At 40.9% G+C, this 16,294-nt stretch overlaps 1 protein-coding gene across 1 annotated transcript in view; it reads right to left on the bottom strand.

Moving 5' to 3' along the window:
• The window catches only part of EPM2A (EPM2A, laforin glucan phosphatase), a 41,426-nt gene extending 27,893 nt beyond the window's left edge, over positions 1-13,533 (bottom strand). Inside the window, exons 1-2 of the mRNA XM_009282505.2 lie at positions 13,469-13,533; positions 4,084-4,258 (exon numbers count right to left, since the gene is read on the bottom strand). Of these exons, the coding sequence (XP_009280780.1) occupies positions 4,084-4,145 (62 nt within the window). The 5' untranslated portion in view covers positions 4,146-4,258; positions 13,469-13,533. The remainder of the gene's footprint in view (positions 1-4,083; positions 4,259-13,468) is intronic.
• Positions 13,534-16,294: the final 2,761 nt, after the last annotated feature.

Here is a 16,294-nt window from a genome sequence, read left to right as displayed (position 1 = left end):
TGGCCAGATTTAATTCTATCAGGGTTTTAGCTTTCCTAACCTGATCCCTGGCTGCTGGGACAACTTCTCTGTATTCCTCCCAGGCTACCTGTCCTTGCTTCCACCCTCTGTAGGCTTCCTTTGTGTGTTGGAGTTTGTCCAGGAGCTCCTTGTTCATCCATGCAGGCCTCCTGGATGTTTTTGCCTGACTTCCTCTTCCACTTCCTGGTGGCCAGCGCTCCCTGGGGCTGACCTCTGCGAATTCAGTTACAGAATCCAGTTTAGCTGCATTCTCTTTACAAAGCATGTAAAAAAAGCTTTTCTTCGTCAGAATTAGGAGATATGACCCACAAAAAGCACACACAATGAATAAAATTAGTTATGAAGAGAATAAATTTGAAACATGTATTATTAAAAACTAGATACCATAGATGGTATCAAAGTATATGCCCTAAAAGGAAGAGGTGGTGGGCATACATTTTTATCATATTTGAATGAGTAGGCAAAAACTATGGCAACTCACTACTTACCAGGGGTGGATTCAGGAACCTAAAATTAGTCTGAAAATAGAAAACGGTAACTAGATGGCTTTTCCTCTCGGTGATATTCATTCCCATAGCACCTAATTCTGCCATCAAGCCTCATTGTCTCCAACATATTTAAGGATTTTGTAATTTCAGGTGTCACTCCCTCTCTTGCTCTTATGCAATGCCTTTCTTCTGAGAATTGCAGAGGTTTTTATATAAATAATAAGGTATATAACACCTATGAATTAGGAAGTTCCACCTTTCACAGATGGAACTGAAACAGAGCTAACATGCCCCAGATTTATAATTTTTCTGAAGTCATCTTCTCCCAGAAAAGATTAGAATAACTCTAATTTGCTTTGGAAAATTTCTGTGTCCTAAGTGAACTCTCCTGTAATTTGAAGGCATCTTACTGCAGTAATATCTAACAGGAAAGAGAAAGGGACTGTTATTTTTTCCTGAATCAGATTTTGGTGATATATGTCATTACATGTCCGAAACAAGTGAACACTAACACCATGGAGGTATCAGTCATGACTCTGTAGCTGCGGGCAAGCTCCATTTCACACTTTAAAAAAAAACTAATTCAAATCCTGCAATGCTTAAAAAACGCATCATATACTCTCTAACCTGAATGACCAACACAAAGTGATTCTCTAAATGTATGTTTAAACATAAATTCACTGATTTATGAGCAAATACATCTATACCAAATAAGAAAAATCTGATAGCTCAGAGCATTGCCATCAGCCTCAGCATGATTCAGCATGATTTTTGGCAACAGCGGGAAGCAAGCTCTTCTCCTCCTGCTGCAGCCCATTTAAAGTTTAAGCACATGTTTTATGAAGAAGCGAGGTGGTAGTGAAGCTCAGAACAACTGTTTCTAATTGTTGTGATTAGACAGACGACAAATAAAATCAGTCCGAGGGCTCATGTGGGAGGCCATTTTGACAGAGGTAAACTTTCCTCTCCAGTTAATTTGCACATGGCAATCCTATTAAGTGGAACAATGTAGAGAAGGGGCTCGTGTCAAAAGTTTTCACTGATAAATCACTTCTTTCCAGCCACCACCATTCTGTAAAGATCCTACAGCTGGTGACAGGACGCAGAATTTGTGCTCATAAAGCTCCCTGCGGTACTGCTGCCTCTGTTACAGCGTGGAAAAAAGCAACCTTAGCTGGATAACTACGATCCGATCATACGCTGAGCTTTTAACCATACAGGCAGAGGGACTGGCTCTTTGCTTCTGTTTTGGGGTCTTATTTGTGGGTTATTCTGTAAAGATCCTACAGCTGGTGACAGGACGCAGAATTTGTGCTCATAAAGCTCCCTGCGGTACTGCTGCCTCTGTTACAGCGTGGAAAAAAGCAACCTTAGCTGGATAACTACGATCCGATCATACGCTGAGCTTTTAACCATACAGGCAGAGGGACTGGCTCTTTGCTTCTGTTTTGGGGTCTTTTTTGTGGGTTTTTTTTTTTCTTTTTGGTGATATTAATCTCCATAGTACTCTTCTGAATCAATAAATCCATTACAAAATAAAGGCATTTTCATCAGCTCACTTCAGTTGCTCTGCCAAAAAAACCCACCTTAATTAGCCAGTATTTTTGGGCTGCTTTGTTATAACCAGCAGAATGGTGAATCTGCCCCCAACTGTTAATAATTAAAAAGTCATTTAAAGCTGCATATCTTCAAAGTATTAAAAATAATTATGCGACACGACTGTTACGGGGTATGCTCACTTAATATAGCTCAAAGAAGTGAGATAAGAATTTCTTACTGAAGATGTACATATAAGGTTGCCTTGCAATGAAGGTATGTGTGTGTGTGAGAGGGGAATGGAGGAGGAGATCCTCACCTGGAAAAGACTACACAACTCAGAAAATTTTCTCCAAATATTCTTTAGTGGAATCTGCAGCTTTTTGCCTGATCTTGGAAACAAACAGTCATGCAGATAAGGCAGTATTAAATGGATCACTGCTGCCTCTGGAAAAGAAGATAAGTTAGCTTTTGGTGCTTAAATACTCGCTTTCTGACAGCTGTTCTTCTTTCTCACAAGCTTCCTCTGCCAAGCAAAGATTATTTGGGATTGACAAGTCTGTGCTTTGGAATAAACAAGATTTTTTCTCTGATAGGGTGTTGGAAATGGATGCTTAAGATACAGATAACAGTATAGTCTGTCAGGCGTATTATATAGCTTGAGGGCGTCTCAGGGAAAAGGTACCAAGCTACACAAATACCTACATATGCCTAACAGTGTTTATGAATCCGTACTATTCCAAAAGAGACCGAGAGAAGGAAATCTTTCCCTCATACACTGCAACTCTAATGAGAAAAAGACAATTCTGCTTCCTACACTGTATGAGGGTGGAGACAAAAAAGTAGAAAGAGGAGACAAGACCGTGAGGTTAGAGTAGCTGAAATGGAGAAATTCACGCAAAGCAATGCTAAGACCTAATGAAAGCATGAGGTAGTTTGATTTCTTAAAAAAATACATATCCCTTTGGGATCATTACCTGCTCTGTAACCAGCACCAGCTGCACATGGCATACCAGGGCTGCCAGCATTCATGCAATCATTATCACTCAACAAACTTGCTGCCACATCCACAACTGGAGAGGAGGAAAAAGTTAGAATGGTCCCAAATTCCTCAGTGCCACTTTGTTAACCACTAGTGCTAAGGCTGCTGCTCTAAACACAACCTGTGCTTTATCTGCAGCCCTAAAGGGTGGGTGCCATCTTCTCTTTAACCCTTACTGGCTCCTAATTCAGGCCAGGATGCTTCACTGGCGAGGCAGCAAAGAGGCACTTCAGACTCTCTTTCAGTGCAAGGTCTGGAGGTCTCTGCATCTTCTGTCTCCTTTCCCTCAAAGAGCAGCAGCAGTTCTAGCAGCACTTCTTGAACCCAGTACTTCAAAGATGAGCTATACTGTTACAGGAACCCAAGCTCACAGGGTCTTCTTTGATCATTGGGTCTTCTAGACCCAATAATCCATGGGAATCGGCTGGACTCAAGTGAACACCAGGGAAGTACAACCATTTTAAGATTTCCCTAAGTTTTAGCTTTTTTTTTTTTAAGGGCTTGTATACACAGAAGCAGAAGTCATCTATAACAGCTGTCACTAATTGCAGTTGCTGCCATACATGAGTGATAGCCTGATGCCCTAAAGTTCTGGTGCTGGAATATATTCTTTTTGTTTCTCCAGATGATGTTCAGCAGCAAAATAATCCCAAACCAAACACATTACATACATGCATATTTACATGTGTATGTGGACAAGCGCTTGAAAATGACAGTTCCTCATAAATTTATCCATAAATTACCAATAGTCATTTTCAGATATGATGCACCTTAACATACCTGTACAGGTTGCAGGTATCCTTGAACTCAGAATCTCTCCTTTTTATTGCCAAAAGTGACATTTAATTACAAAGAGGTGCTGAAACTTTGTTAAGCTTTACTGTTACATACATACTAGCATTCACCACTTCAAATTCAAAGTTTGCTGACACGATGTCAGTACAGATTTTCTGTTTGAATACTTGACACCAGCCAAGCCCCACACTCTTCTTTTACCTGGAGTAATGGATAGCTTGATGTCCTGCAATATTAAAATAGAAGTCAGTTGTATGTTTCATCTCATCGGTATGTCCAGAGACTTCAATCCAGTGTGCTATTGGGAGGCAGTAAACTCCATCTACTATGTTACTCTGGTTATAAACACAGCTTCGATCGTGATGGGGCCCATTACCTAGAACAGAAGAAAGGACAATTGCAGGCTGTGTATCCGGAAAATCTTCTGAAAGGTCTGTAGGAGATGTGAACTGAGTATTTAAGGCAAGGAGTGGCGTTTGCTGCCTGTTCAGACTGCATTCTCATAACACATTAACACCTCAAATAGCGGTAACAGAAGCGCTGCTACAAAGCAAATGTTCAGCATTAAAACCAATTTTTGCAAATTATTTAAAAAACATTAAAGCCATGTAAGACTCCCAAATCATCAACCGTGGCACTTACAATTTCAAGAATAATTAATTTCATTTAAGTTCCTCATCTGATGTCTGATAATATGTGACCTCAGCGTTTAACGTTTCTGCTGTGTGACCTCTCTCTGGGGGGTTCAGCTTGCTGTAGCCCGAGGTCTAGCTCTGACACGGCACAGCAGCATCACCATGCCTCAGGCTTACTTCAAAGGAAATTGCCAAGCTATGAGAAAGACCTCGGGGAAAGCACAGAGTACAGCCGTGCAAGATCAGAAAGGTAAAACCGCAAACAAAGGTAGGACTGGTGACACTGGAATTGTTACCAGCTTAAGCATTCAAGAGGAAAACACCGATGTTGAAAGGCATCAAATCCCGAAGAAGAAAAGTAAGCAGGCGGCAGACAGCAACCCGGCAGCAGTGAAGACCTGTTTCAGGGAGAAGTGACGGGTGGTCCTCCTCCACCTCATTCACAGCTGCCTGGCCTGCAAAGACCCTTCAGGTGTCCTGCTTGGGACAGGACGCACACCGATGCCTAGCCTTGGAGCTCATTAAATCCTACCTGTCTTTTATGTTTGCTAACCGATAAACAATCGCTTTGTACTCTTCAGATGCACATGTCCCGCCTACAGAGTCTGTTCATACACAGTAAAAGTTGCCCAAAGTGACCCAGAGAGAGATGGTCACACCTGCAATGCTGAGCGATCACAATTACCTAAAACGGCCTTGTCTAAAGTAAGAAATTTTTCTTGCTGTTTTCCACGATCTAATATCCGTTACCCCTTCTTCTTCTCTTACAGCAATAGTGTGAACTTTAGTACAGAAAAGCAATTTTTAATACCATGCCAGAGTAAACAACTTGAATTAAACCGGGTCGTGTCATCAATCAAAAGGCTATCTAGCCTCCAACAATTCAGTACATGTATATTCTCCACACACACACGCTTTTACACACTTATTGTAATACTAATTGCCATGTAGGAATTATTGTGCAAATTAGAAGTGACCTAGTCTATGGCTTGCTTTTAACGTAAGCCTGTTACACTTATACATTATTAATGATGTTAGAACATTTCTGAGTAAAATTATGCCTGAAGGAATATCTTCAATTTCACACTGCACGTAAATGTATGACCAGCTTCCAAGCACTGCATTTAGGGAAATTTGCTAGAGCAAGAGCATTTTGGGAGATGTATTAATGCAAAGATTAGAGAATAAGACTAACATTTAAAACTAAAGCTCAAACAATCTCATTTCCAAATGACATGCAGCACATTTTATCATAATTGTGAAATACTATTATTTACCAAAAAGAAAATACGAGGCAGAAAACTATTTTCTCTTTCTATATTGCTGAACCATTATGCATCATATGCAATGGTATGACACAGCTTTTGATAAATAAGGTGAGCAAGACCAGTATATAGCTCCTGAAGCTACAAATCTTACCACTGTATTTTTATGTCACATTTCTAATTGTTTACACATTCTTACTACTTTTAAACAATATTTGAAGACAGCAGTATACATTGACAAATACACAACAGCATAACAAAACCTATGGATGTTTAGGACACTTAATTGACTTCATGTATGCAGCAAAATCTTTACAACCACAAATAACACATCTTGCCTTTCCCATTTTACTCTCTGATAACTGTCTGTAGCAATGCACATCACCATGGTCCTGCCTGGCCATCACAAGGCTGTGTCTGATCCCGACACCCACCCACCCACGGGCAGGCGTCCCGTCCCAGCCTCAGCCCCGTCCCCTGGGAGGTGCCCAATGCCCTGGGATGGGACTGCCGCGGTGCCCCCGGCTGCCTGCTCCTGGCTGCCAGCCCCATGGGGTGTCCCTGCAATCCCAGCCCCGAGTCCCCAGGGCCCCGCCAGCCCTCACTGCACCCTGGCAGTTTTGAACCATGTTCTCAGGATCTCTGGCTCTTTTGATACTCCCAGCCCTATTCTTCCTTGTATGTGGGCGCCCTTGTACCCACTCTGGCTCCCTGAAGGACTGCCCCTTCCATTGCTCACAGCTGTTCCTCCTCTCCCACCAGGGTTTCTGCATGAATTTTTGCAATCACAATCTATGACCTCTCCCTCCTGCTTAATTTCTTCTTTCCTCGAGGTGCTAGTCAGTCCTACAAGACAACAAAGCCTCACCCTTCTTTGTCTTCATGATCTCAGTTGTATCACTACCTGCTTCCTACTTTCCCGTTTCCAGTTGCTGCTGCTTGAGATGCATGTACTTCTGTCATTTGGCAGTTTTACTGTCCATCCTCCTTCTCCTCCAGTTTTAATTCTTGGCTCTTTTTTTCCTTCCTTCTCTATCATCTGCCTTCTCAAAAGGTAGTAGCCTCCTTGCCTTGTAACCTCTTCACCTTCACCATCATTCATTCCCTTACCTAGCCTACAACCACACATGAAAGTGGGGCCAAGAGTAAACTGCCACGAGACGTTTGTTTCATTTGTTCCCTCAAACAGGTTTTGTCAAATCTCATTCTGAAAAGCTTCCTTCTCTAATTGTTATTTATCGCTGTTGATTTTTCGGCACCACCTTCCTGCTGTGGCCTACAGTCGAACAGGAATCTCAGAAGGTATGTTTCCATTTTGGCTGTAATACTCAGGTAAACAATAACAGCTTGCATTCCTAACATTTTTCATAAGAATTGCACAGCTCTTTACTACTCCTTACACTATATACTGATCTATGAATTAACATAGTTAATGTTAATTATTGAAATCATTTCATGTTCATCTTATTGAAATATGATGTCCGTGCAACAGAATGTATATGAATATACATTCAACATATATATATATATTCATGTGTGTATATATGTGTTGAATATATATTCAACAAATATAGTGATATGATTTCAGACAGGAAGGGGAGAGTGCTACCATCTCCAAGAAATACTAATTTAGAGAACAGTATGATCATACTGAGCTGTTCAGGAAGCTGAGTTCTCCATTCCCCTCACAAGAGTTATGAAAGAAGGTAATTACCACAAACAATCAGGATCTCACTACCCAGGCAATATCCAAACGACACATAAGCACTTCTCTCCACAGTTTGCTTCACAAGATGCATTTAACAAATAAGTTTCAAAAAAAGAGAAAGTTGTTTTATCAGTTCACATCATGCTTCTGCTAGCACAGTTTGTCACAGGAAAACCGTAATATTTTGGATGCCATAAAACAACAATGCAAGGAAACAGTTTCAGAAGTAGACAGATGACAAGTTTGGAGGAGTACTGTAGAACTCGTCTATAATTTAGAGCTGCTATAAAAGGGCTGAAGATTGAATTCTCTCAACTTTTATCTTCCAGAGTCATTTAATAAAAAAATAAGTCAGCCAATGAAATACTTTCATTCAAGGTAACTGATCATAAACCGTGTCTTAAATAGAAAACAGTTAGTATCACTTACATGTTCTGTTACATATTTGCAGAATGTATATAGCTAGGAAAATGGGCACTGCTTGGGTGATGAGCAGAAATCATTAACTGGATAATCCTCAGTTAGTCCATTTCCACCCCTATCTTTTCAAACCTTTCCTCATGAGTTTCCTCTGCCTGAAGCAAGGTGCATCAGCCTCATGGTATGAGGTACGTCCAGGCAAAACATGCCTTAGTCTCATCTTAGCCCCTTCATCTCTGCTGATGGATCAGGCTCCTTGCATCTCCTTTGTGGTAGTTACATGACTCCGTCAGACTCAGAAGAGCTGGCCCAAGACTTCTCACAAGTACAGGACGTTTGTGCCAAGAACGAAAAAGCTTTCAGAGTCAGAGGCAGGACAAAAATCTGGCATACTACGTGAAACACTTAGTCTCCCCTCCCTCGCCACAACAGGCCAAGCAAAGTCCTTTCTGGATTTGGATCCCTGGAGCATGGGGACTTTCCCATGCCCGGGACAGCGAGTTGGGCAGGGTGTTAGCTCCAGGCAGCGACCAATAGCACCACAGATCAAAGACCACCACTTTCTTGCTCTCTCTCTGGTCCAGGGCTGTTTGTGGTTGGTTAGTTTGGGAGGAAACAGAGCACCTGATGAAGGCAGTGGGACCAAACTCAGCAGAATCTAATTCTTCTCAGTGCATCAGAAATGTGTTATGGCCATTTCTAATCGATTACCTTCTGTTCAAGGCACCAGAGGGAAAAGATAGAGGCCAGTGCAGAGAGAAGTGCCATGAGACCACATGCATGCAGAGTCTGGACATGTCTGCTCATGACTAAGCTGCTCATACCCACACCAACTTCCTACTCCACTTATTTCCCCCACAGGTCCCAGTTATCTGCATTATCTGAAAGGCTACTGCACCTTTGGATCTTCTAAGTGACTTCCTAAGAAGTCAGACTCAGCAGCCCATCCCCACAGAAACTCAGCTTTATTAGTCACTTCTCAAATGCACAAAGCATTTCACAAAGTAAATTACCAAAACTGAAGGCCTAGTCCTGAAGTTTAGTTTCTGTACCTGAAGCTCGGAAAGGTCCTATCTACAAGCTGGGAAGGCTATCCTGACCGTGCTGGGCAACCACGTCTGTCAGGGTGCCTCTACATCACCGCCTGGCATGGCACAAACAGAGAACGTCCAGGGTTTAATTTGCTGCAATCCAACATGCTTCCAGGACCACAAGTGCACATCACATCTTTACCAGCAACAAAGCGTGCAGCGCTGGCCAGTCCCAGGCACATACCACTCATGCAGAGATTGAGCGGCCAGAGGATTTTGCATGCCTGTTACAAGCTGGATGCTAGGAGGGAAACAGCTTGAAGCATACCAGTGTTGACCGTGAGGGCATACTGCAAAATCCCTAGGGGAGCTGCAAGGCATATTCTCACCAAAGGGAACCCTTTGGTGCATAAATTGTTCATGTAAATACATCTGTCCCCTTACACTGACTAGTCTCCCCAAGCTTACCCAAACCTTGTACAAAGACTTCAAGATACTTAAATAAATCCCTCATGACTCCACCAGTCTCCAGGGTGGGAATTCATCACAACTCCCATTTAAACGCCCTGCTCAGGCACAGCAGCTGTGTGCCTCCTCACCAGTGTTTGCAAGACAACAAGAACACCGGTCTCAGAACCAAACACTGTTTTCTCACACAACATCAGACCACTGGGCAGGTTTCCAGGTACTTTTCATATGAAATAAAAAATTATTTGGGTGAAATTTTTTTTTTTTTTACAGTCAAGAACACATTGTGCAGCCTCAAAGATTTGGGGGAATTTTAACAGCATTTCAACTTTTCTGTTCCTAGAGCCAGTAGTAAAGCAAAGAAAATCAAATCTGGTTTCCACTTGCCTGTTCATCTTTGCAGAAAAGAAAACAAGCACAAATGCCCTAGAGGCCATGAGAAAGGGCAACAGACAACAGGAAACACACATTTTTACAGCCCAAACCACTCTAAATTAGTATTTTTCTTCATCTTGTTTTGTATTCACATTGTTCCAAGTGGCAAAACATTGGTTTAATTATTTATTTTTGGGAAGCAAATACACAATCATTTGAAAACATGTAAAATCCAGCCATAAAAAAGGGTAAGTTAAATATCTGAACAGCACTGATCCCCCCATTAATTGATCATGTGGACTTTCCTAATTAAAGAACAAAAGGAATTTGGAAGAGTATATTAGAAGATACAGGTCCCAGTTTAACCGATAGGGTAGCACTCTCTTTCCGGAATGATTTTATTTAAATTCCGTCTTTGTGACTTTTCACAGCAAAAATGTTTATCTAAAAGAGAAACTTAAAAATAAGTTTCTAGGCATCAAATTATAAAATCCCATTGCTTTTGCAACCCACCTGTTGCTCTCTCTACTGTGGATGGTTGTGCAGTGGAATCCACTGATGTAGGGAACTGCTGGAGAGCAAAGCAACCAGCAGCCCCGCTTACAGCTCAAGCCTCACAGAGGGCTCTTTCACAATCTGCGTGACTGCACGTATGGCTCCTGGTTTAATGCATATGAAGGATGATCAAAGTGGCATATGAAGGAAGCTGGCTGTACAAACAACCAAACAAAAGATTAAAACCAAAGATCTCCACATAATGATAAATGGCACTGGCAAAAGACGGAGACAAGAACGAAACAAAGGAAAAACAGACGAAGATATAGTAAGTCAGAAAAAGATGTCCAAAGATCAAGGACTGGAAGAAGATAAGCAGGGACTAGAAGAGGATCTTCTGAAATTTGAGCTAACGACATGCAGTAACAGAATGCAAAGAAAAACCTTCAGTTACTGTTTTATTACAGCTGTACTGCAGAGATGAAAAAAGTATAATCCAACAGTCTGCCAACAGCACAGACTCGACACAGAGGACAACTGCACACAGATTGCATAATGTTCTGGAAGAGTCACACTGGTGAAATTACCAGCTTGATCCTAAAAGATAATGAGCGAAATCTAGGCCAAAGGAATTTCTCAGCACCATTAAGTGTGGTGAACAAAAAAACATGAATGAATGGAAAAAATAAGATTGCCTCTTCCAGTGTCTCCGCAGAGCTCTTTGCAGCAAAGCCACTTAGTGTACTGCTCAGCCACAGCTCTCCCAGCTACCGGCTTGTTGCATACCTTGCTGGAATCTTTTTCTGCTTTTTGACTGTGTGAGGGAAAGTATGTAGAAACTCCAGGGCACAGCAGCGGCTGTAGAGGTGCTGGGTGTCTCATCCCTGCCTTAGCCAGACCCTAAACCACAGGTGTATGACTTCCAAACCTCCAAACCCTAGCAAGGTCAGCGTGTTTCTCAGTTCACTGCTACCTTTGAAAAACCACAAGGCTACTTGGATGACCTTAGATAGGCACATTAGCTTCAATGGCAACTAACAAATCCAAACAGCAAGCAGCCAGGCGATTTTCAGATCACCTACTTTCAAATAAGTAAGAGCAAAGACTTACTTATTTAATCTGTCATAAATTTTGCATGAACCAGCAGGCTTTACACATGTCAAGTCAAAATTTTAAGCATCCTAAATATTTTAAGTAATTACAATTGAAATATTAAACGAGGTCCTTTAACAAGGTAAATGAACACCTTGAGTTCGCGCTTAGAAACTCCCCCAGAAGAGTTTAATAACATCATAAGCACTATGAGCGCTCCGGGGGCAGAGGAATGGGGAAGGGTTGAGGAATAGAAGATTTTTTTTAAAAATAGTAATAGAACAACAGGAACTAAAGGAAACATACGGGAAAAAAAGTCTCCGAAATGAAGGATTTAAAAGATTAAGTACTTACTAGCTTCCTTATCTTTCATACCAACATTAGAATGAAGAAAAGCCTCAAGTCCTATTTTAGACCCGATTCTCACCCGATTCAGTTACCTGAATGTGCTACTGCATGGTGTCATTATCAGACATTACTCTAATCGGACTTCCATCACTACACTTAAAATATTCAAATTTACTTACCCTTTATACCAGATTCTGCCATGAAAGTCTCCCTGCTGCCTAACTATTTGAACGAAATTCAATCTGTTGTCTTGAAACAGGATCTGTCTCAATCCCACCCAGGCTGAATTGCTATCGATTGTTAAAAACCAGAGAGGTGGGAGGCTGAGCTCCCCTCGCTGGAACTGAGCTAGGTCAGGTATTTTGGCGGTCTGAGTCTGCCACAGGCTCTTAGACTGGAGTGCCACCTTCCTAAAGTCTCAGTAAAGCCCTTGAATAGCTGCCCTTTGTTTTTACACCTTTGACAAATAACACATTTTAATTCTGTATGTCATGTACTAACCCCTACTCATGTGCTTAATAAACATACACTTACTCTGCTGTTTAATGCTACTTTTTCTGCTGTCAATAAACTGTCTTCCCTTTAGATTCTGAAAACAGTAGGTGAATTTCTTGTATTACTTAAATATTTAATATTACTATAAGACAAAATTGTTCATTTGCCACACCTAGTTCACTAATGCCTTCTTCATGACTGGTTTAATTTTCAGAAATGCTTCCTTGCATTTGCCAGCCCAAAAGAGAGATCAAAAAAGCAGAAGACCATTTATATCATACACCACACGTTTATTTTCTACCAGACTTAAAGCAGATTGTTTCAACTTCTCATTTGGTAGGGCTGATATTTATAACCAAGGAAACAAGTTTTAAATCTATTAAAATCCAGGTTGAATTCAAGATTTTTTAGTTTATTAGTCTACTCCTAAGAGAATTCTTTTTATAGATTTTTTTTAATTATGCCAGAGTTAGAACTAAATGGTTCACAAGAAAGCCCTCCTCAGCGCTTAATGCTGTTAATCAACAAGGCTTTTTTTTTCTTTTTTTTTAATCACAGATGGGAAAATAAGATTTTTCAAAGGCAACTTTCAAAAACGTGTTTTATTTCTCTCTCTAGGTCTGCTTAGGCACAGGTGTTTCTCAGTGGGAGCTGCTACCGTACTAAGAGTTTTTAAACAAATGCCCAGTCTAATGATGTAGATTAAGTCAGAGAAAAGCAACTAAAAGAGAATTCAGCTCATGTGAAAAAGAGGTTCTTCTCAGACAGATGGTGGAAATAAGAATAAAGGAAATGCAGGTAACAGAGTAATGGCTGATAGCAACAAAATGTATAATGTAATACAGTCTTCCTAACTGCTTTGAAACTCTCTATGGCATTGTACTGTATATTACTGATTGTTACTTTCTACCATACCAGAAAAGACTGCTGAACTATAGGCAGGAAACAAGCTACATCAAAACAGTAACCGTGGCAAAATCCTAACCAAAGTAGCATCCTAGTTACTTTACTTACTTCTCAGTGCTTCTCGCCACTGAAAAAAAAATTCTCGACCCATACTGCACGCTGCTGACACTTGGAAGTGAGGGCAGGGAGTGAAGTGGGAGATGGGAAAAAAGGCAAATAAATAAAGTACTTGCATAAACAATGCATTTATTGTAATTTTACCGTTATAACCACAAATGCTTTAATTAGGGTCTCACAGCAGTCAGAGCTGGCCCCTGATTATCCCTGCAGGTAGGAAATGACACGTACCTGCCAAATCCAGAGGAATGCATGTGTACAGACTTATTTTTATTCTTCTAATTTCACAGTTTCATGGGCAACTCTCCATTGTTTTATTGATCTCCGGTAGCCTGCTGGTTAATGCTGACATACAGATAGGAAGTAATGAAAAACTTGCTACCAATTATACCATAATCCATGCTAAGTCTGTGTCTTGAGGGAGTTGAAACCAAAACACCAGGAGCTATTGTACTTTGTAAACAAAAGATTCTCTCCATTCATTAAAGAGGTATTGGGTAGTAGATTTCAAAGTTATCCACTTTTACTCATAAAGTTTCCTCACATCAGAAAGGTGTTAAGGCATCTAGCATTGCCCAGGAAGCAATAGCCTTGCACGAACAAAATGCGTATTATGCACAATTATTCAACTATCCACTATCCAACTGCCCTTTATGTTCCTTCCCAGTCACTACCCACTTCAGAACAAGACTGGGATGGAGGAAGCAGGTAAAAGCCCTGGATTATTTTCAAAAGCGGAACAGATTACACTACATACCGATGAAATGTGCAAGTAGCTGCAAGAAACTAGGCAGCCACTGGCTATACACAGGTAAAATGGCGACACCCAGTGGGAGCAATACTACATAAAATATCTGCATTAAAAGAGGTATGAAGAATGTTATCCCTTCCCCTCCAGGTTTTTTTTTTTTTTTTTTTTTTATAATAGAACTGCTATCTAGTTTGGGGATCTGTAGATTAGCTTTGGGAAAGAAAGAAAAAGAGATGCATCTCAGTTACAGAAAAATAAGGTTGTATCCAACTGTATTTCTCCAGAATGGCCTCAAAGAATTTTTACGTTGCTTTATCCTGCTATGGCTTAGCCCCAAGTATTTTTTTATTCTGTTACAATCTCTCCAACTCGAATGGCAACTAGGTATTAACTTCCCATACAGCCTTTAAAGAATCTCCTCCATTAAAATAAGAAATTATAGCCGTTTAGTTCCACGGAGTTGAGGCCAAGAAGTGAGACTATTTTAGGTTTCAACACACTGACACTTTAAAAATGAAATTTTCATGTGCCTTACTATCACCGATGTTTTCAGCCAATCAAGTGCTCGACCCTTGAAAGCTATGAGCAAATTTTACTTCTGATATTTTCACTTATTACAATATTGTGAAAACCTTTATTACTTCATAAATGTACCAGTCTTTTTGAACTATCATCAGAAGTGTACGTTGTCCAACAGATGGCTTAGACTGTAACTAACAAGCTCACAGGAGCAAGAACTGGAAATGCTGGGAGGCCAACAGAGCAAGTCACAGGCTGTGTAACCTAACCGTTTCTAAATCGAACCGTGTTGCATTGTTTTGGGCCCCTGAGAAACCACAGAGAACAGCACAGGTAAGTGCAAACAAGACACCTCCCTTTCTCTCCTCCCCCCTCCCCAAAACTAGAGATGGGGTTTTTTGGATGGAGTAAGGCTCTGCTCACCTGTATGCATTACCAGAATGTAGGTTGATCGTGCTTTTCAGCTTTAGCTGGCAATACTGTATCTGTCAAGCTTCAAGCAAGCACCAACTACATCAAACTAATGGTGACGTGAAAATGGATCAACGTTTTAGAATATAAGCTTGTACTTTTTATATATTTTTTTTCCCCTTCTCAAAACGTAAGGCGTCAATAGACTGTACTCCATCATCTCAAAATACAGTTTGGGGCATACCCTTAGTAACTCCTCTGTCCTTTTATGGAACATGTATCCTGTACAGTACCTACAGTTTATTTAGAGCAGAGTAAAGGGGAAAAAAGGCATAGATGAATGTTCAAGCATAAATTCACAAAAATAAATTCAAGCATAAGTTTCATCTTGTATTTATTTAGTTTTGACAGTAGGCACAATATACTTTTACTTTCTAAGCTGAAAGAGAGACATAAATAAACCCAGTTCTGAAGAATCTACATCAAAAACAAAGTACACGGAAAGACACATAGGATGCAGTTGGGGACAAAAAAAAAAAAAAAAAGGTGTATACATTCATTTTTTTTTTCTAATGGGTAAACCTATTTCCAGGTTCTAAAGCTCAACGTAATCAACCTGTTTTCCACAGATACTGTAGCACAGTTAAAAACCCTCCTGGATGACAGGCCTTTCAGCTGAGCTCACGGCAGGTAAGCAAAGTACCATCCCTGAAGAAACCTCACTTGGGCCAGAGCACATAGAGAAATCACGTGATTTGAGCCAGAAGAGCCCAATGGCTTTAAGTGACAGGCCCTGGATGCAGCATCATCACCCTGGGACAGCAGAGGTAAGCATCTGACCCTTCAGGAGCACAAGAGAGTCTCCTCTCCCACCTCATCCTCCTAGAGAGGGAACTAGTTCCCACCAGACGCAAACAACAAGCCAGCAACCCTCCCGCAGGCCAAGCCTTGTCTGAAGGCTTCCTACCAGACCACCTGGCAGAACCCAAAAGCCACAGAACACCGGCCCGTGACTTGTGACTCTTCCAGCCCGCAGAAACAAATTACTTTACTTTATCTTTCAGTTTCCCGATTGCATTAGAATGGCTGTAAGGATGAACTAAATTTATATTCAAAACAGATACAACATGTACTGTAGTATTATAAAAATAATATGCATTACTAGTGGAATTCTCACGATGTATACGAATAAAAAAATTGGGAGTAATTTTCTTAAATATGGCACATTTTTACACAGCCAATGTATGTAAACATCTGACATCCATAACTGGAGTTTCTCTGGTTACAGATGAATGCCTCAACTCATAAATTTAGAGCAAGTATCATTCTGCACCCTCCTCTATCCCTCATGACCATGTCTTCAAAACTGCAGATGT

Source organism: Aptenodytes forsteri, unplaced genomic scaffold, assembly GCF_000699145.1.
Source record: "Aptenodytes forsteri isolate BGI_AS27 unplaced genomic scaffold, ASM69914v1 Scaffold357, whole genome shotgun sequence".
Taxonomy (NCBI): domain Eukaryota; kingdom Metazoa; phylum Chordata; class Aves; order Sphenisciformes; family Spheniscidae; genus Aptenodytes; species Aptenodytes forsteri.
The sequence above is the reverse complement of the archived record's forward strand: the minus strand, read 5'-3'. Positions and strand labels throughout refer to the sequence as shown.